The 22,143-nt window shown below is 40.9% G+C and overlaps 1 protein-coding gene across 1 annotated transcript; it reads left to right on the forward strand.

Annotated features, from left to right (window-relative positions):
- Window positions 1-4,512: 4,512 nt before the first annotated feature.
- On the forward strand, window positions 4,513-21,618 carry LOC309570111 (uncharacterized protein; the record flags this gene model as incomplete). The annotated part of the gene is given in 15 exon segments (XM_082276737.1): window positions 4,513-4,714; window positions 6,187-6,326; window positions 6,988-7,077; window positions 7,712-7,838; window positions 8,641-8,735; window positions 9,240-9,399; window positions 10,334-10,439; window positions 14,434-14,455; window positions 14,457-14,700; window positions 16,963-17,102; window positions 17,554-17,643; window positions 19,146-19,272; window positions 19,701-19,795; window positions 20,228-20,384; window positions 21,488-21,618. Coding segments are annotated over 15 exon segments (1,926 nt in total).
- Window positions 21,619-22,143: the final 525 nt, after the last annotated feature.

A 22,143-nucleotide genomic window follows, 5' to 3' on the forward strand; every position in this document is an offset into this window, starting at 1 on the left:
GCAACTTCGGCAACTAGCCAATACATTGAGATGATGAAACCTGTGGAAAATTGCTTATTTCCTACCTTGTTCCACAGAGGTGGTTACAAGAATGGAAACTCTCCAGAGACAGCAAAGCTGAGCCCAAAAAAAGCTGTGAGAAGAAAGTTTAGAAGAGATGTGGGAAATCTTGGATAGCAGAAAGAGCAGGAGTATTGTGAGGAATGAGACAACTCCTAATAAAAATTAAAAGAGTTTATTAAAAACAGAAAAATTGGAAAATAACAAAAATTAGAAAAATATAAAAATTTGGTATCCTAGTGGCTTAAGAGGTATGCCCCAGGAGCGCAGGGATTAGAGATCTTCAGGCTTAGACAGCACTGGACCTCTGGTGGAAGAACTTGCAGTGCTGGGCTGACTTTTAGCTAATCCAAAAGTCAAGAAAAAATTATTAAAAGCTCCTTAATAAGAGTAAGGCTTTAACACCCAGCACTGGCTCTCAGTACATCTAACCAGCACTGATCTGCACAGCTCAGAAGCTTGCCTCGTTGTTTTATAGTGCCTTTGCTCCACCCCAGTCTGCCCACAGCCCGCCCACAGCCCGCCCACAGCACACCCCTTTGGTCCAAAGTGATTGGTGCTTCCCTTTCACAGATCATCTCTGTCTACCAATAGCTCATCGTTGTCAGGGGGTAGTATCAGCTGAAGTAAGGGTGGTAGCATGCCCTCATTAAGATTCAGGTTGCCAAGGAGCTTGCCTGCAGAATAACGGCGATGGGTCTAAAAATAGTTGTTGGCTGTTAGAAAATGGGGTTTTGGAGTTGGTCCTGGGTCTAAGGTGCAAAGTAGAAACCCTTAAAAAAAAAATTAAAATACATCTTAAAACATTTGTAAAAGTATACAATGAACATGGGAAAAATAACTCTCATAGTGTACAAGTGGCTTAAAGTTTGAAAAGGGATTCTTAACTGGGAAACTTTTAACTGGGGGATTTTTAACTGGGAATGGTGCGAATAAACTGCTTTGAACCATTTGGAACACGAATAACAGAACTTGATTTCTGTACCTGGGCTGATGGGTTAATTTTAACATTCAATTAAAACATATTTAACTCAAAATTAACTAATTAAAGCACTTAACATGCAAAGACCAAGCTAATTAGGGATTTCATGTATGACAGGTATGCTTCTGTAGACAATCTATAGTGGTCTAATATGATGTTGTGGTGAGCTTTGATCTGGTCAGGGAAGGTGACCATCACAAAAAAGACTACAGTTCAAGAGGAGAAGAAAAGATGAAGGAGAATCCTAGAAAATTTTACAACAGATTAGTCCTCCGGCCCAAAGAGTTTTTTTAGAGAAGTCAAGAAAATCAACCCTGATCTTGTACTGAGGATTAGTTATTTTTCATCTCTGTTTCAGTATTTCCTATACTGTAAAGTCAACATTAGTAATGTCATGCAGGCTGGTAAATAATTTGTTTAGTGGCCGTTGTTTCACACTTATCATGCAATCCTGACATAATAAGTGCAATCATGAAAGGCTGTTCCCCTGCATTTCTTAATGTGTCTATACCCCCAGACAGCAGCCCCTGCCAGTCTTCAAAAGGTTCTGCACTGATCATTTTGATGGGTCATCTTCACAACAGGACACTGGGTCTGAAGCTCTCCTGGAACAGTCGTGGAAGGGTCCTGCACAGGGTCCAGTCCCTTTTTAAGAGTCCTTAACTTGTGTTCCTCTCTGCCTGAGCTCCTCTGGGCTTGTGGATACAGGCCTTTGATGAGCTGATGTCATGGGAGTGTCTGGGCAGGGTACCATTTCGATTCCCCCTTCATTGTCTTAATGTGCTCCTTTGTGGGTGTGCAGACAAGCTTTCATCACATAACCTAAGGCATCCTACCACCCTGGGCTCTGTTTGGAGGCTTTGATTCTCCTTTGATCAGACACACACTAAATTATTCAAAGTGAAAATGCCACATATGACATTTCCATTATAGAGCCAATTCTATTTTAAGCCCTGCTTTTCATGGGCTCATTCAGAGAAGTCCAGGGAATGTCCCTATCCCCGAAGGCTTTGCTTTTTGAATTTTTGTTGTTGTTGTTGTTGCAGATGAATGATCAGGGGAGTTTTAAGGTACCTTCTTGAATGGATCTGTCTTAATAGATCTGTCTTAAAACGGAGTAGGTAATTTTAGAGGACTAATTTACGGAAGCCTTCTCCACAGTTTTACTGAAATAAATGCAGATCATAGAAACAATTATAAAAACATACCTCTTCTTATTCAGTACTTGGGAGAACATGTTTTGATGCCTTCATTTTTTGAGGCTGTTTCATTTAACAGGGAATGGATCTGCATAAGCAGATCAGTCCACAATGTAAGGGCCAGCTGACAGTGTCCTGTAGCTATCACAGAAAAGTCACCAGCCTCCTTCCACAGAGCTCCACAATCAGGAAAGACCAGGTCTGGTAAGCATGGGAAGTCAGAAACCTTCAGAGGAACTGTGGTGGCTTGAACAACAAATACCATTGATCTGGAGACAATCAAATCCTTTAATCTGTTTTTAATCTCCCTATTTTTAAAGCTGCTTCTTAGGAATTTTAAATCAAGTAGTGTTTTCTGTCAGTATTTGGCAGGATCAGAGGGTCTTGTGTCACATGGATGGAGAGAGGGACTCTCCTCCCACCTCCCAGCTCAGGTGTCATGGCAGATGGCAGTAGCAAAGGCTCACATTACTAAATCTTGATCCTGCTTCTTTTTTTTCTCCAAGAAATTTAACTCCCTTCAAAATCCCTCCTCATGACTTATGTCTTCTAATTGTTTATTCCTCCACTAATACAGGGTTTGGTTTTTTTGCTGGTTCCTAAGGATAAAACATGCCTCCCAGGAATAATTGGCTTATTACCCTTTCTTGCAAAGATACAATGGAAATCCTCTGGAAGTTTCTTTGGAATATTTTTTTGAATTTTGGAAACCCTTCTCCAATGCTATGCTGTTCCATGAAAGACACTTATAATTTACATACCATTTTCCCTCTTTTTCCACCCTTACGGGAGGACTGTCCCAACTAATTTTTTTGCCAGCAGGTAAAAAACCCCAATTAAACATATTTTCTAATCTTCAGTCCATGAAAGTTTAATGCCAAGGGAAGGTAAGGAAGAAAAATTAAGCAAGCTGCTTTTTGTTTTGCTAGGGTGGCCAGTTTCACATCAAGAATCAGCAAAGGTGCTATTTGGGACAGCAATTTTTAGCTGATGTCAGTGAAATGATGCAGGTGGTGCCAGCTGGCTGCCCTTTGGCACAGGTGTCCTTCAACATATGGATCAGGCCATATGATATCCACCTGTTTCAGATTATGCCTGTACATAGGTAGTCTTTCTATGTTGACACAGTTTTACAGAAAAAAGGGAGATGAAAGGGAAATAAAAGATTTTGTATGGACTGAAAAAGTTGATGTAAAAATGTAGGGCTAGATCATCCCATGAGCACTGCATTATGCCTCAGGCGCCAGGCTTGAATCCCTCGGGGGAGCAAATAGAAGAAGTATGCATGGTCTTCCTCCTTCAAGCGCCCAACAGGCAGCATTCAAAAGATGGAGATTAGAAAGGATAGCATGTAAATGCTTGGCATAATTGTTGGGGGGAACTGTTTTCTCGTTTTTTTGTGACCCATCCATCTTCTTGCCAGAGACTTAAATATTGAACCTGAGCCTAAAGCCAGTTCTTTTGCTGAGGTCAGTGCAGTCAGAAGTTCGTCATCTGAAGTGCATGACAAACACTGATCACTGTGAACGTGTAGCTGCAGTTATATTATTACCAACTCCCTAATGACTAATCAGTTGTTAAACAATGATTGAGCTCATTAAGGAAATGTATAAATGAGTAATTTTCATGTAACCAGCAGAAAAACACACCTCTGCAGTGCAGTCTGAAGTGTGGCCAAGGAGTGCACGTGCTCTCCTGGGCACGAGCTGGAGGGAGCAGTCAGCCACACTCATGACTTTCCACAGCTCAGTCTCTACTGCGCTGAACATTTTCTCTGCCAATCCCAACACATTTGATCTTACTTTGGTGAGAATGATGAGTGGTGTATCTAAAAAAAAAAGGAAAATCCCAGCAGAGTGAGTACTGGAAAGAGAACTACCTTGAGGATTTTGATCATGACATTTAAATTCCAGTCTGCAACTCATGTCATTCTATTTTGTTATATTCTGTTTATCAACTCTGTGTTGTAATCACAGACGTTTTGGCATGATGTTTTAAAATTATCTAAGACCTTTTTCCTAGAATGCAATTGCATTTGGCTGCTTATCTTGTTAATGTTTAATTTCTATTGATTTCAAAAGGTTCAAATTACTTAAGGTCTTTGACTGGAGCTGCATATTTCTTTACAGGTTCATGAAGAGTAGGAAATTATTGTCCATAGGATCAAGAAAAAACTCCAAACAACAAAGCAAGCACCTATTAAAGGGCAATCTGTGGGTTTCTCTTTCTACCTAGCACTTCACATTGTGACAGTCTGTGTGTGTGAGAAGAATGGAGAAGCCCAAGAAAATATTTGCGGATCTCGTAGATAAGGCAGTAGCAGCTGCTAACTCAATGCATCGTGATGAACTGCTTTTTTCTTACAAAGGAATTCGCTACCCTATCACCATTTGCAGTCCTGAAACATTTAAAGCCTTGGAGTCTTTTGAAGCCAGAAGTGATGATATAGTTTTGGCAGGATACCTTAAATCTGGTGAATATATATATATTTTTTCATAAATAAGGTTCTGTAATAGCAAGTAATAAGGTTTGTACTAAATATATGCAATGTATGTTGTATACTGCAAAATATTATATATTCTATGAAATAATATATATTTATAATATAATATACTATTTTGAATGTTCAGAAATTTTGTAAAAGTGATTTCATTCTCAAAATGCACAACAAATTAATTATGAATACTTTATGAATACTTTATTTGTGAAATTTTCCAAAAGACTTAGAAAGACAATCTGATTTTCTTTTCTGTAGCATATAAAGGTTTTTGTTATCTTTACTTTTAATAGTTATGGAGCTAAATGCACAAACTGGAGAGAATTAAAATACAGTTTTTTATGCCAGAGATAACTAGATCTCTTGATATTACAGGATCTGTTCTCACATTTATATTTGTAAAGTTAAGAGCTTTATGTTTTTACACAGAATGGAGCTTTTGGTACCTTCAAATGCTGATTATTCCTTAGTTTATTTCACATAGATGTCAGGAAATAGCTATCAAAAATATTTCTGTTGTCCTTGAAGTTATTACACTGTTCTTTAATTACTGCAAAATCAGACGAGATCTTTGCTAGGGTTACATGTTTACCCTACATATTTGCTCCTTCTGCCTGAAAGCACTGGTCCACATCAGAGCCACAGGTTTGGGTTAGATGTGCCTCATATCCACTTTAATCTAGCTGTTTCTCTCTTCCAGCAATTGGTTCACTGCCTTACAGTAGACAGCCACAGCTGACAAGACTGTAAAGTTTTTGCTTTTTTATTGTATTTTCTTTCTGAAGAAATGTTATGCACTTCAATGCAGTTGTTAAGACTGTAATGAGAAAGATGTAGGAACTCAGTGTCCAGAAGTCAGGAAATGGTAAATTAAAGATGGGAAATCTATAGAGGCTCTTTGATATGTTTTGAATAAAAGCATAATAAATGGGTATAGGAAATGTCACTTCACAGAGTTTTTTCCTATTGTTAAAGAAAATGAGAACATACAGCATAATTTTCAGATCTAGTTCTGTTCCTGTGTTGAAACTGTGACCCATCTTTCTTCCTAAAATAATCCAGCACACCAGAAAACCCCTAATACATTAGGTTTTAAAGCACAGATTTACCACCCCAGCCTCCCTTATATTTGTCACAATAAAATTTATTACATGAATGCAGGCTTTCCTAGTTGAATCTTAGTGGTTCTTCTCCTTCATTAGTTGGTTTACAATATACAAGTTAATTTATGGTGTACTGAACCATTCAAGTTGGAGAAATATGTCCTTATGAGGAGCAAAGCAAGAACCCTGAGAGGTGATTGTCCAGGTAGTCAGCTGGGATTGTATCACATGAAAGGAGGCCAAGTAACTCACCTGGTAGTACTATCACCTCTTGACTTCCCTGGTAAATCCATTTCTGGTCATTCTAAAAGTTTTACAAGCAATTCTGTGTTTTTCTTCTTTCAGGCACAAACTGGCTGAGTCAGATCTTAAATGACCTGATAGCTATATCTCAAAAGAAAACACAGGGTAGGGAAAGCAATGTGAATGATGAAGAACTAGGAGAATTCCCCTACCTTGAAGTTGGAGATGCTGAGAAATATGAGGTAGGAACAAAATATGTATGGAAATTGTCAAAATTATATGCTTCAAATATGGAATATACAGTGTATGAACTATTCCATTGTTTGATAAGAACTTTACCACTTCTGTTTGTGTGGCGTCTGGTCAGGGTGAATCTCATTCAGACTGCCAAATACTGAGGGATAAATGAACACTTCAGTGGGAGTGAGAGGAGCACATACCCGTGAGATACACAAGAACTTCAGAAATTCAAGATAGCATCTTTTGTATTTAAGAAGAGCTTCATGAAATGTCAAATAATGAAATAGTAGCTTTTGTCTCTTTCACTAGCTCTTCTGCCTCACCCCCTCTCTCAGTCCTTGAGCTGCTTCAGCTTTCACACATAGCCAATCTGTACCTTACCTCTAGATTTGATCCCTTGTCTTACAGAACTGAAGAGAATTATCACTGCAGAGAATTAACAATGGATAGTCTTTTTCCAATTGTTCAGGGGCTTTGGAAGATTAGAGCTACTCAGAGCAGCCCAATAGTATCCCAGGGCAACTCTCACAAAAAAAAAAAAGAAGCACTTCCGTCAGCCAATAACTATTGATAAGTTTATCAAGGCAATATTTTAGCATAGGTTACTGAAAAGATTATTTGTACTAACTGAACTCTCTGCTTTCCTCCTTCCAATTCTTAAAGCGAATGGCCAAATTGCCCTCTCCAAGATTTATGATTACTCATCTTCGTCCTGAAAATCTTCCCAAGTCTGTCTTCAAAAACAAAGTCAAGGTGAGTGCTCATTTTAATGTATTAAAAGCAAACACTCCAACAGATATTTTTTAAAAGCCAATGTAGTACTTTTCTGCCAATTTTCAGAATCACTCTTATACTTAAGTGTTTAGCCTGGCCATTTCTACTTGCCTGTTTAAGTAGTGCCATTCATCTCACTTAACTTCAGTTTGTCCTTATTGGCACCTTTGTGGCAGTTTCCACAAGAGAGTTGCAGGGCTTAAACAAATCCTCCAGAGGCAAAATGTATTTTGGCATGATTTCCTGTGGGAGGAATTTTATGGCATTGTTGCAAGTGAGGACTTTGATGTGTCAAATTTCAGAGAGAATTTCTATTTTTGTGATTTTTCCCTGCTGCCTAAATTATGGGCTATGCTTGTATTGAGCATAATTAATTTTGTTCATCTGTAAAAGATACTTTAATAACTATAGGCAACCACCTTCTCATGGTACCAAAGCAAAGTTAAATACTGCACCTTCTGAATGCAGAATGAAACTGCTACTTCTGCAAGTAGCACATGAGGTATTAGAAAACCCCAACTGCAGTTATAAAATATATTATTATTATTATTATTTTTAATGCTATAGTCTGCTATGTCTTTCTCTACAAACAATTAATTTAATTTTTTTCTAGATACTGTTACTGCTTCGTAATCCAAAAGATGTAGCTACATCTTTTTACCATTTTTCCAATGGCATTGCTACTCTTCCCTCCTATGAGACCTGGGATGATTTCTTCACAGATTTCATGACAAAGAAATGTACAGTATATTTTTCTGTCTGTGTGAATCATCTGTCTGTGTGAATTGTCTTTGCCTCAAAACCCTTGTACTTCAGTAAATCAGCTTCACTAGGATTTTTTGGTTTCCAATACAAAAGCAGAGATTAAAGACAGAGAATTAGAAATCTGAACTGAAATTTACCGTACTTGTCTTACTGCTTGAGGATAAATATTCGTCAAAACTGCACTTTCACAAACTCTTTAACTTGTAGTACAGACTGATATTTTTCCTGGAAGAAGCAGTTCTTCCTTATCTCTGTCTTGGGTCCCCTTTACCCTTCCTCTCCCATGTCCATCATCTTGTGTCCATGGAGTCATATAATCACCTCCATGCCAAATTGGATGAAAGGAATTATTAGGACTAAGTCTAGTGAATTAAAAAGTGGACTAAGTCCAATGTATTAAAAAGAGAGAAAACAATACCACTGGTTTAACATTACGAGTTTATCACAGCACACGGCCAGCAGAAGGGAGGGTTCACCAAGGTTTTAGACTGGATTAAGGGAGTCTGCAAGATGGTCTGCAAGATGAAAAGTTTTGGGTGGACTCACAGCTGTCTTGAAGTTCTAACAAGTTTTACTATTCTGACTTACAAATGGCATCATATGCCTGAGCCTGTAGCAAAAGCCATAATTCCCACAGAAGGGTGTAAACTCTGCCATAGATATGATTAATAAAGCCCTTGGCTGAGACAACTTAATGAGTAAGACTTGGTTTATTTTCTAAAGAGCTCATATTATCTTCATTTCTGCTTCATCTTAAGATTCTTTTGTTTTATTTAGTGGCCTGGGGATGCTACCTTGAATACCTTTCTGAATGGAACAAATACATTGATGAAGAAAATATTATGACAGTAACTTATGAAGAGCTAAAAGAGGTAAGGTTATCAGTAGCTACAAATATTTTATACTTCAAGGGACATTTTTTCCTTAGCCAATTCACTATTACTTTCATGTGGGGTATTCAAACTGTGTGAGACAGATTCTTGTTTTAAGGGAAGAAAAGGTGAAATTCAAACTCCAAAACCTTCTTAAAATTTTGTTTGTGCAAATGATTTTCGTTTTTTATTTATCTGTGATATAAGCCCAAATAAATCTAAATCCCCAGTAAATTTTTTGGAAGGAGCTTTTATGTATTCAACAGTATAGCTTTTGCTCACCTGTAAATCATACATAATACTTTGTAATCTGTAGGAAGACAGCTCACATCTCCTCCAAAATAATTATGGAGAAGAGCGACACTGTGGACCGCTTTAGTCCTAGTGAAGTCTATGAATATCCTATATATGCAGCCAGCAGAGAGATATAGGGAAGTGTAACCACCTTGGAAAGAGGCATAATTTGTTTGAAAGTCATGTCATATGTTACATTCCTCTTTCCAGAATCGTGCTCTGGGTGTGAAAAACATAGCTGCTTTCTTGGGAATTCCTCTGACTGAGGAAGAGCTTCAGTTTGTGGTAGAGAGGAGCAGCTTCCAGTCTATGAAGAAAAACTCAGAGAAGACCCATGGGGCGGTGTTTGGCAATGTTCTCTTTCGCAAAGGTAGGAAGCTCCAAGTGGCTCACGGGTAGAAATGTCACTCAAGAACTTGGGCCATCCTTTTGTTCTTTTTTTTTGTACTCATATTAGCATTGCAAGTTAATATCAAGCAGGTTATCGCTGCTTTGCTTGAGAAGACTATTCAAGGAGCACTGGTGAGGAGGGTACCCAGCAAGGCTCTAACAGCAGAGCCACTTCTAGAGGCTCACAGGAGGAGGAAGGAGGAACTGTCATGTGTCTGAACTCCTCTCCCCCTCTGTGCCTGGATCACCAATTACCCAGCCATTAGATGCTTACCTGAGCAGGCAGCACTGGGCCAAACTCAGCCTGAGTGGTGTGACCACACTTTTTAGGAGAATATAGGAATCTCCTGAAATGGCCACTGCCAAATTCCTGTTCACTCTTACACACTGGAAGTAAGTCAAGCAATCAAGAATCCAGGTACACACAGGAGAGGAAACAAAAGAGAACACCTTTTGCAGTGTATTGTAGGGGACACAGACATGAGAAGGGCAATGTGGTTGTCAGAATCTGTTTCTGCATTTTACATTAAAGAAGTAACTGGATAAAACCTCAAGCTGCCAAAGAAACAGAAACCCAGCTCTGCCTCCTGACAGATGATTCTTAATCAATTCTTCATTATCTTCCACTTTGCCAGTCATAACTGACTGGAGTAGAGAGATGTAGGGAAACAGGACTTTAGGCTGCCTTTTTCAACACAGTCACCTAAAGAGGACTATGTTATTTTGCATTATAGAAAAAAGATTATTCACATATATGTAGCTCCACTGATTTCACAAAATGATATTGGTGTAGAAAAAGGTTTTATCTGAAAATGGATTAACAGTATTCTGTGTACAATGCAATAAAAATGACAGATCTCCAGAATAAAAAATAACATTTCTTGGTGTTCAAGAGTTTCTTTGCTTCTTTGAAGGTGTTGTAAGTGACTGGAAGAATATTTTCAGTGAAGATCAGAATGAGAAAATGGACAAAGCATTCGAAGAACATGTAGCAGGAACTAAACTTGGAAAAAAGTTGAAGTATGACTTGTACTGCAAAGCCTGAAGAGTAATGAAATGTGGTTAGAACAAGAACTTTCCAAGGCATACTCAGATCATCTGAATGCTATGTGCTAGAAAACTAGATCAAGTGATCTGAGAACCTTAGATTTTACTGTAAGAATCATTGCAGCAGCCTTTACAGTGACAATGATGAGTAATGGCCTTTTGTTTTATGGCGAGCTCTTTGGCTACACCCAATTGCTAAAGAACATGTCAACCTACCATATTTACAAAAACTCAACAGCCCTGCTCCAGTAGCTATCACCTGGAAGGAAATGCCCCTTTTTTTTTCTATCCACATTCTATCTTTCTAGACTATTTATAATTATTTAGTATGTAGATCACTTTTCCTTCAAAAATGTTTCAAATCAGGCAACACCTTCACAGAAGATATCACTGGCAAAAATATGGATATGACGGAAGCCTAATGATATCTTCCATGAATTCAGCACAAACTAAATCAAAGACAGAGGGAGGAGAAAGAAGGGGAATAGGGATCAATATTCTTAAGGCTTTTCATTGCTCTGAATGCAAAACATCAAGATGGATTTCAGATTATAGGCTGATGTTAATAGGCAAGATTCACTCAGAGGCACTGCTTTTTATAGGATCATAGAGCAGCCCAGGTTGGAAGAGACCTTGAAAAATCATCTGGTACAGGCTTGCCTGAGAAAGGGAGCCTAGATGAGATTCATCTAGATATCATGTCTTGAAAACGTCCAGTGATGAGGATTCTGTCATGTCCCTGGAAGCATTGTTCCAGCAAATGATTGTTCTTGCTGTAAAGAATTTACTTCATATGTCAAGATTAAACTTCTCCTGTTGCAACTTGAACCCACTGCCTGTTTTCTTTTCCACGTGGTGTCTCATAAATAGAGAGCCTCTATCCTCTTTGTAGCTGCCCTTTAAGTACTGGAAACTGTGATGAGGTTGTACCTGAGCCTTCTCAACTTTGTGGTCCTCCCTTGGAACACCTCTGGTTTGTCTGTGTCTCTCTTGAAAATGGCTTTATTGAGATAGTGGGATTGTCACGAGTGATGGTGCAAGACATTACTATACCCAGCTCTATTGTACTGCCATTGGTATTGGCCTCTCTAGAGAGAGTATTTCAGACTTGTCCAGAGACCAACAGCTACCTGTTCTGTAAATAAAAAGCAAAATAAGGTTCTTTCTGTATAGCTGAATTATAAACAGGAAAAAACAGTTTGTAGATCCATCACCTAAGCAGATAAGACATAAAACTAAAAGATACACTTGGAAAGAATAAAGTATTCAAAGACTTTTTGCTTCATTCTTCTAAAGCTGGTTGGTTCTGCCTGGACATACGTGGGTATGCTGAGTTTTGCAAAGAGATAGGAATGCTAGAAGTTGCTATATATGTTGCTAGAAGTTTAGCTTTATATGCTAAATACAGTATTTAGAAAAAATGGATGGATTCAAAAGCAGCGCAGCAGAAAGTCCTGGTGCAAACCATCTTTGAACAATTACAGGTTATCTGTAATAAAACAGAAAGGTACCAGATGCCTGGAGGAGAACATAATGATAGCTGTGTTTAAAAACTTGAGAAGGAAGAATCAAAATAGATCACCTTAACTTGATACGTAGAAATGTAGTAGCAAAAATAACGAAGCAACCAACCATGAAACATTTTGAAGATAATAAAATAGTGAGTATACATCATGTTAAAGCAGTTGTGATCCTTCTTAAGATAACCTACCTCTTGAATAAGGTACTGACAGAAAATACAAGAGGTGATAGCATTGGGGAGGGCCTGAAATTATGTGACTAAAAAGACATAAATTTATGTGGAGATGGTAATTGTACAAATGTGGTTAATGAAAGTACTGAAAGTAGACTTATGTTTTTAGAAATTCATACAATAGCAATAAAAGGCATTCAGAAGCATTGTCAGCAGTAGCAATACTTTCAGGAATATCCACTTAGTTACATGGATATTATGAACTTGGTTGCAATAGTATGCTCATGGTCACATTCATATACTGGTTGACAACAAAAATGGGAGGGCAATTAAAGCAATATCCTTTAGTGGTGAGTCCTGGTCATATTCAATATTGTTTTTAACACTGGTGGGCAGACTAATGTCATATACTGTATCATAAATGACTGACATTTAAGTCTGGGGATCAGAATAGAGGGCTGAAAGTACTAGGGAAAATGTCAGAACAATTTGAAACATAACAAATTGAGAAGATTAGGGAACAAAAGCTTTAGTAAAGGTAAGTATAAACCACTGTATTTTAAAAAGGGAAGCCAAAGGCACAGTTACTTGATGGGGGTAAATCAGTCAGGCAGGAGCTGGCATAAAAAGACCTGAGGAATCACACTCAGCAAGGACTAACATGGTGACAGTTCTAGAAAAAAAAGGCTTAGATCTTATTCTGGTCTTGCTGATCTGATGGAGAACCAGACCATGACCTGTTTCTGCAGTTTATCCTCTCCTGTATCATCCCAAGGCTCGAATTCAGTCCATTTGTGCATTTAACAATCTCACTCTGAAGGACAGAGTTATTCAGAGCATTAACCTCATGTGCCTTTGCTGCATCAGAGATACTGTGTGGGCCCTTGCATTCAGTGGGGTAAGAAGGTAGAAGAATGGAAAAGGCAAGCTACCATGTCAAAAAATTAATGTAGGCAAGGAAACGTGATGGAAATCCCTCAGGATTCAGGAAGCTGGCTCCAAAGAAAATTTCTCAGGCAGCTGACCAGAGAAAAAAATGTTAATTTCTTGATGCCCTTAATCTCTAGTACTGGAAAACAGGAGGAAATTTTCCTTTGCAACTCAAAGTTAACACATGGACAAAAAGCTGAAAACAAAAACAAAAACAAAGCTTGCAGAAAGCATAATATACGAGCAGTGTCTTCAACTTTACAAGTAAAATAGAATGGTAGAGAAAATATTTCCAATAAAATGGTCTATTTTGATGGTTCTGCATTTTGGGAGATCAGAAAAATAATTTGAAATTATTCTTCATAGGTAACTTTAGGCAATCTTCCAAGTCTTACAACTATGACTTTGATTTGACACTTTGTCATGTCTAATTAAGCTTGTGTATAGGTTTACTGAGTGTCTAATATCCATCTATGAAGAAAGAGACAAGGATGTGATACAAGGGTTTGATATATGGGTACTGAACAAGACCCATACTGTATTCAAGGGCATGAAAGAGAGTGAAAGGACCCTCCACAGGGTAATTTGCCTTCCTGTATTGCCTCTCTCTTGGCATGACCAGTGGAGATACCTATTTCACCATCTCAGCACTCCTTATCTTCTAAAAATGAGTCATTCAGAATACAAATAACAGCCCCATTAGGAACAATTTCACCCAAAGATTAAATTATGGACATGAGGAGAGAGAAACTAAAGTGAAGTAGTACAAGTCGAATTTGATTCACACTAATGCAGAACATAAGTGTTAAAACTTCACCTGCAAGTGACCCCCCTGTAGGGTTTGATGACATAAAATACTCAGATGTGAGTACTTCATCAGGAGAAGTCTGGTTTAGGTGGCACCTGTCCTTAGCTCTGGACATTGCCTTACAGTGACTGAATGCAGGACAGAGCCACCGCCTGTAAGGAACCTATATTCTGGGATGTGTATCTAGTAGTGGAGTCAATAGCAAGCCAGGTTGAGGTCCACTGTCCAGATGTCCACTACATGCTCCTTGTCCAGTTGGCATATTGCACTGCATTGCTCACCGGTTAAAAATATCTCAGGAAATATCCTTTACAGGTCTTTCTTTGGTTTAATTTAACACTTTAAATTCTATTAGTTGTTGCCCCAATAGTTCCTGTTCTCAGTATCAGTTGCAGCAAAGACCATATATCACTATTGTCAGTCTTCATAGAGTTCTGTAATGCCAAAAGGGGTGAACAGAGTACAGAGTTAATCAGTGACTTGCACCTTCATCCCTGAGTGAACGCCCTGTCCTATTTAACTCGTGTGTTGCGTAGAGCTTTTCTGCATTGTAGAAAGACGGCCTGTATCTGTTTGGGAAGAGTTACACAGGGATACAAACATGACCAGAAACAGTGAAAGAATTATCGAAATAGTGGACAAATGTTTTTCAGAGTCTGACAAGCTGGCGCCAGAAGACATGCTGTTTTCCTACAAAGGTATTTTATACCCACTTACAATTAGCAGCCCGGACACTTTGGAAGCTCTGAAATCCTTTGAAGCCAGGAGTGATGATGTGATTCTAGTAGGTTATCCTAAATCAGGTAAGTGTTTTCTTGACCAGTAGTCAAATGCACAGTGCTACAATCCAGAAGTTGATTACTTAATGCCATAACTTAACACAGCAGTAATTCCTGAGAAAAGTTTATGGCGACATCAGACTTCATAGAATCATGTAAGTCATATCTGGAGTTCAAATAATACAACCCCCTGCCCAAAGCAGGGCAAAAACCTAACCTCTAAAGTTAGGTTTCATTGCTCAAGGCCTTGTCCAGAAGGATTTTGAAACTTTTGAGGATGAAGGATTACCATCCACTGAAATCTTTTGAGTGTTTTCCTACAATAGTGGTTTTTTGGAGGTTGGGTTTGTGTTTGATTGTTTTTACATCAATGAAGTCAGACATCCCCTTGTTGTCAGACAGGTTCTTTCTTCATTATAACCTCCTGTAGTGGAAGACTGCAGTGAGAGTCTCCCATGGCTTCTTTCTTCTATCTCCAGCCTGAGTAAACCAAGCGTTTCTATGCAGTTCATTTGCTCCAACTCCCGGTAATTTCATGGCAATTCAACAAGACTTTCTCCAGATTCTCAAAACCTTTTCTGGTTCAGTCTAGGAACTGCACACAGTATTCAAATGGTGAACACACCAGTGCCAGCTAAAGCAGGACAATCACATCCCTCGATATTTTAACCACACTTGCTAATGCAAGAAGGTATGTTGCTACCTTACTCTCTGCAAGAGCAAGACAGGGAATATATCCTGCTAATGAGAGCAGAAGTGTGGTTTCCATATTTTTACTGCAAAGCAGAATGCAGGTGATTCTTTGTATCTAAATGGAGGGAAAGACATGAATGCCACAAGGCTTTTTGCATATTTTCTCTCTCTTTCACTGTGGGCATTTCAGACTCCTTAATTTTTTTTCCTATTGACTTTACAGAAATATCTTAATATGTCGTTTGCAGAAAAAGAGGAAGTTGATTCTTATCATATCACCTTTGTGTGCAACCTCTAGAGCTGAACATAGGCAGAAATGGTTTATATGCGTGAGGATCCACCTAAACACTGTAGGAGGTGTTAGTTGAAAACTGAGATTTGGCTCTCTGAGCCCAGTCCCTCACCCACAGTTTTGCCAGGTTGCAGAGGCTGAGACAACTAAGCCTGGTGCAAAGATAGTGTCAGGAGCGTGATGGTCTGGTGGCTGGGTTGATGACCCTTCTGCTGCCAGTTATAGAAGCCCAGCTGGGAATTGGGAATGAGGCCGAACTCTGTCAATAGTGAAGAGACCATTAAGCTGAAGCTGGTTGGGAAGAGGGAACAGAGTGTTCCCAAAGACAGCACTGCGGAAGGAGAGCAGAAACAGCCAAAAGATGACTCAGTTGGCCCAGTGCTGGGAGACGCACAGCTTGTGAGTAATTTCCACAAGGAGTAGTCTGAGGTAACCAAAAAGTACCAGAGTTGAAAAGAGCAATAGAGGTCTGCTTCTGCTGTGGGATGGGATGTGATTCTGAAGCAAGCAGGGTAGCACTTCACAGTATCTGCTTAATAGCTCTGCCCCTGTTGACCTTCGGCATACCCTTGTTGATTATTATCCAGGGTCGTGATATAACCTCAGCTGGCAACTCACAGGTCAACTCAGTGGCCCCACAGGACCACTCACTCTTTCACTCCTGGCGGGGTGGGGGAAGGAAACAGAATGGTAAAAGTGAGGGGAGTCATGGGTTGAAATAAAGACAGTTAAATAGGTAAAGCAAGAGCTATGTGTGCAAGCAAAGCAAAGTAAGGAATTCATTCTATCCTAGCAGCAATCAAATGTTCAGCCATCTCCAGTGACATGGTAAAACAAGTGCTGTAGCTCTCAGCATCTCTCTTTCCTTCTTCTTCCGTCAAATTTTATTGTTGAGCATGACTCTATATGGAGAGAATATTCCTTGGGTTAGTTGGGGTCAGCTGTCCCATCTATGTCCCCTTTTAATTTCTTGTGTACCTGCAACCTACTCTGGCAGGTCAGTGTGAGAAGCAGAAAAGGTCTTGACACTGTGTAAGCACTGCCTAGCAATAACTAAAACATCTCCATGTTATCAACATTGTTTTCAGCACAGATCCAAAACACAGCTTCATATCAGCTACCATGGGGAAAATTAATTCCATTGCAGCCAAAACCAGCACACACGCTCTTGTCGGAAGGTTAAAGTACAACACTGAGCCAAACTGGTTCACTTGAAACCAATCTGACAGTATGCCATCAGCAAGGTTTACATGAAAAAGTGAAGTTGAATGGATGTCCTACTGGTGTCTTTATTCTTTCAGGAACCAATTGGCTTGAACAAATGGTGAAGGAATTGGCAGACGCCAAATATACAGAAGAGGAAATGAAAGAGAGAATAAATGCTGAAAAGAAGCTAGAGACATTTCAGCGTCTAGAATTTGGGGATGCCGGGATATATGAGGTAAGCAGGAACTGAAAATATTGTCACTGCTCTTCCTACAAGTAGTAATAGCTGAAAGACAATGGCTGATCTCAGAGGTAATGGAGAGTCTAGAGCCTTAACAACAGCTATGAGCTGCACAAGTAGCATGTGCTACTGCCCGTAGTTCACAAGGGCCTCAGAGGGGAGGCAGGGCTGAGAAGCCACAGGGCCCTCCTGCCATAGGTCCAGTGAGTTTGATTAGTAAGACCTTTTTCTTGGGTGTCCTGTCTTCAAGCCTGTGTCATGTGAAATGGTGCTTGGTGGCAGAGGTTGGCAGAAGCCTAAACCACCTACAGTGCATCCCTGTGGGTTTCCCAAGAGATAAGCTACTTCTCTGGTCTCACCTTTTCTTATGATCCACAATTACTGAAAAGGCACAACTCACTGAATAATCTACTTCTGTCCTGTCACATTTCTTTCCACTTTAAAGAGGATGAAGCAGCTGCCTTCCAGAAGAATTATAGTGACCCATCTGAGACCTGATCTCCTGCCTCCATCCATTTTCCAGAGCAAGGCTAAGGTGAGTCTTGTCTTTGCATCCCCCTGCAAAAGCTTTCCACCCTAAATCAGCTTTCCTCTGTGTGAGATGTCTTTTCCGCATTTTCACCTGAGCTGGTCAATATGCAGCCACATTTCCAAGGTTGAAGATACAGCTCTGTGTGCCAAGGCTGTGAACAATCATCCTCTCCCAGCAGCAACTTTGCCAACTCAAGAGGTTACTATTGCTGGCCTTGTTGCTGAGTGTCACTGCCCCTTCAGGTCTCCTTCAGAAAGATGCTTCCATGTTTGTAGCAGAAAAATGAGCAAGGCAAGCAGTAATTCTGTCTGTTTTAACTTGCCTTCAAAACCAGGGTACCTGTGGAAAGCCCACCACAGGCTGGGGCTAAGATAATCTTAGATGGGAATTACTGCAAAGAGAAGCTAGGGTATATTTACAGAGTGTTTGTGGCTCTCCTGTCCAGTAGATTGTGAACTAATTTCTCTGGATTGGAACTAGGTCAGGACTGTCTCAAGGGAATCACTGAAAATCTTCTTCTTTTCAGCCTGAAGCTCACATTAGCAACAAGTGATCTGCCAAAGCTCTGGTTTCTTGCGCAAGAAAAGGGATTAGACCAGAATTGTATAGTGTGGTGAATTTTAGTGGACAAGTAAGCTTGCAGACAACACCAAGATGGGCAAGAATGTTGATTTGCTGGAGGGTAGGAAGGTTCTGCAGAGGGATTTGGACAGATAATGCGCTGAGGCCAATTGTATGAGGTGAAATAAGGTAAATACTGTGTCCTACAAAATGGGGATCACAACAATCCCATGCACCACTAAAGGCTGTGGGCAGTGTGGCTGGAAAGCTGCCCAGTAGAAAAGGACCTAGGGGTGCTGGTTAACAGTGGCCAGAAGTGTGCCTGGGTGGACAAGAAGGCCAATGTCATCCTGGCTTCGATCAATAACAGTGTGGTCAGCAGGATTGTCCCCCTGTACTTCCCATTGGTGAGTGACACACCTTAAGTCCTGTGTCCAGTTTTGGGCCTCTCACTACAAGGAGGACATTGAGGTGCTGACGTATGCCCAGAGAAGGGCAATGGAGATGGTGAAGAGTTTGAAGCACAAGTCTTAGGAGAAGCAGCTGAGGGAGCTGGGGTTTTTTAGTCTGCAGAAAAAGGAGGTTCAGGGGGACCTTACCACTCTCTACATCCACCTAAAGGGAGGTTGTAGCCAGGTGGGGCTTGGTCTCTTCTCTGAGTAACAAGTGACAGGACAGAAGGAAATGGCCTCAAGTTGTACCGGAGGAGGTTTAGATCTGGATATTAGAAAAACTTTATTCATAGAAAGGATTGTCGAGCATTGGAACTGGCTGCCGGGGAAGTGGTTGAGTCACTGTTCCTGGAGGTATTTAAAAGACATGTAGATCTGGTACTTATGGACATGGTCTAGTGATGGACTATGTTTCTGTGATTCAATGATTGTATGTGATGTGTTGAGGAGATGACATTTTGGTCAGTCAGATTATGTGTTTTCTTCCTCTAGATCCTTGTGCTAGTTCGGAACCCCAAGGACACGGTTGTCTCCTATTACCACTTCTGCAACGACCTACCAGCACTGCCATCGTCCACCTCTTGGGATGAGTTCTTTGCAGACTTCATGAATGGAAAATGTACTTTGCCCTACCTCCCCTGGCATTTCTCCTAACATGAGTGGCATACACAGGGCCCTGGGCATGAGAATCATACTGTGACATACCTTACCAAGGCACTCCCAGAACAGGCAGACAGGCCCCTGTTATGACAGAAACAGGGAGTAGCAGAGAACCAGAGTTTTGTCTCACTTAGAATGGAGAAATCATGAGAAAGCTTCAGCCTGACTTTTCCCTTCCCACAAGAGAGCTTGTGGATTGTGGTATCAAGTGGCTGGACCTAGGGCATTCTGCACTGACCTCAGGAGAAAGAACAGGCATGTTGAGCTGGTCACCCTTCACCATTCTAATGCCTCACTTAGAAAGCTGTCTGGGCTGACTCCTCTCATTTGGTTAAGGGCCTGTATTGGAGAGTACTCTAGACAGCTATGCCTCTTCTTTGTCTGCAGTGGCCTGGGGATCCTACTTTGACTTCCTAGTGGAATGGAACAAATACATTGACAACGAGAGGATCATGACAATAAGCTATGAGGAACTCAAAGAGGTGTGGCATTTCACCCAGCTCTTCCTTGATGAGTGTGTTGTGCATTCCTCCCGATATGTATGGGTGTGGGGAAGTGGAAACTCTTCAGGGAAGTTTGTCTGCCGCTTTAGAAGGGTGTGTCTTTCTGAGCTACTAATTTATGTTTGGGGGAAGCCCATGGAGGTTAGGAGGAGGATAGCCTTGCCTATTTGTGAAAGGGGTTAAATCTGGCAGAAGCACAGATTTTAGGAAAGAAGAAAAGGCCTTGAAACGGAGGTCAGCATGTGTAGGTTTCCTGGCCTGAAGGGTTTTCTCTTAGAGCTCTTGGAATTCCTTGGTGACACTGTGGGAGGGAGCTTCCTCTGCTGGGCTTCCCACAGGGTTCTGGCTCCATGCCACAGCCACAGTGTCAAATCTTTTGGTTTCATCTCTGTCCTATGTTCCTTTGGGCAGGACCCGATAGTGGGGATGAAAAAGATTGCTTCCTTCTTTGGATTTTCCCTTTGTGAGGAAGATTTTCCTAGAATTGCCGAGAAGACGAGTTTCAAAGCTATGAAAGAGAAATCCAATGAAACCCATGGAAAGTTTGGGGATGTCCTCTTCCGGAAAGGTAAGTCTCTGCAAATGGAGATGTACCTTCCGAAGCAGAACTCTGGAAGGAGTTTTGAGTATGCTTCTCTACTTAGCCATGAACTCATTGGGCTGTCTGGGTGAGTTCTCTCCTGTGGTGCCACCTGTACAAAAAGCTTCTGCTGTTGATAAGGTCTGGGGGCTGTGTTTGAGAAACTTATCAGAGTGCCAGTCTTAATGTCCTGAGTCATTGCGTCCATGCTTCCATTGCTGTCTTTTTCTGTGGCAGCCCTGGTTAGTTAGGTAAGTGAGGTACAAAGGTGGGGGCTAACAATGGTGAGTTTATGCCAAAAATGACACACCAACTCTGCCTGGGCTCCATGGTTAGTCATTGCAGAGGGGTCATGGTGCAGCTCTTTCCTGTTGTTCAGGTGATGAGGCTGCATGTGCACTTCATGAAAGTCAGCCTTTGGAGGAGGTGTGCTAATTGGACAAGAGTCTCTTGAACCTCAAGGGAATGCATTGCTCACTGCTCTGCTGGCCTCACAGGCATCTTCCTATTGCCTACTCAGCAAGAGCTTTGTATGCCTCCTCTCAGTGGACATATCAGTGGTGACCCCAGAGATGGTCTCTCACAGATGTGGGACCAGGGTCAGAGTTCTGGAAGCCCACCTGCTCCCCATGACCTCAAGACTCTCGTTTCTGAATACTGCAGGCATGAGCTTTTTAAAATCCATTTCCTTCACCATGCCTTGGAGGAAGAGGGATTTAGCCACTCTCCTCTCTACCACCTACCACAAAATAATTTCCCCCTTCAGAGGAAGTAATTAACAAATGAGCTTTCCTTTGTGAAAAAATCAGATTCCTCTTTTTCTGTGTAAAAGCTTCACAAAATCACCTTGGAAATCCCCCTCTGGGGAAGGAGGCATTGCAGGCAGCCCACCAGCAGTGCTCCCTGTTGTCTGGCTACAGCCTTTGCTTCTGATCTTTGCTATCTTTGCTCTCTGAGGCAATCAGACCTCTCAGGGCAATAAATATGATCTTTCCTGCCTTGTGTAGTCAATGACTCTGCCCCATTGCCACCTAGATATTATTTTCTCTCAGGAGCATCTTCCTTCAGTTTTTGGTACTTGTTGTGCACAGGGGTTGTTGGAAACTGGAGAGACCTCTTCTCTAAAGCTCAGAATGAAGAAATGTTCCGGAAATTTCAAGAGTCCTTAGGAGGAACAAAGATGGCAGCAAAGATAAAATATGATGTGTACTGCAAGGCCTGAAAATAAGCAAATGAATAGCATTACAGCAAGTCATGTTCCAAAGGTGTTTCTCCAAAGGTGGATAGTACCCATTTTTCCTTCCCATGAGAGAAGAGAGAAACCCCTCTGAGAACTACCTGGCACCTCCAAGGACTTGGTAATTTGGTAATTCTTCGGTGTGCCCTTGGTCTCGAACTTGTACTTTGATTGATGTAACCAAATAAAATGTGTGTCCCTCAAGTGAATGCCTGGCATCCTTTCAGGCAGGAGATGGTGCACAGACATCATAGCACCAGCCTGGTGGCATCCTTGTGTCTGCTTTGTGGCCTGAAATGGTGAATGAGGCCCCTGCAGGTTTTGGTGGTGAGGCAGAGGCACCAACACAGAGCCTGTCCTCTGGCACAGAGTGGACTTGACATGGATATATGGTGTGGGTCTGAACCACCAAATGTCTGTCTACAGGTAGAATATGTTAGTTTGGGTTTAGAGCCATCATGGCTACCACAGTGTCGGCAGGTCAGAAAGATCTTTGACACTTTGGCAAAC

Source organism: Coloeus monedula (genome assembly GCF_965178545.1).
Source record: "Coloeus monedula genome assembly, chromosome: 2".
NCBI lineage: Eukaryota > Metazoa > Chordata > Aves > Passeriformes > Corvidae > Coloeus > Coloeus monedula.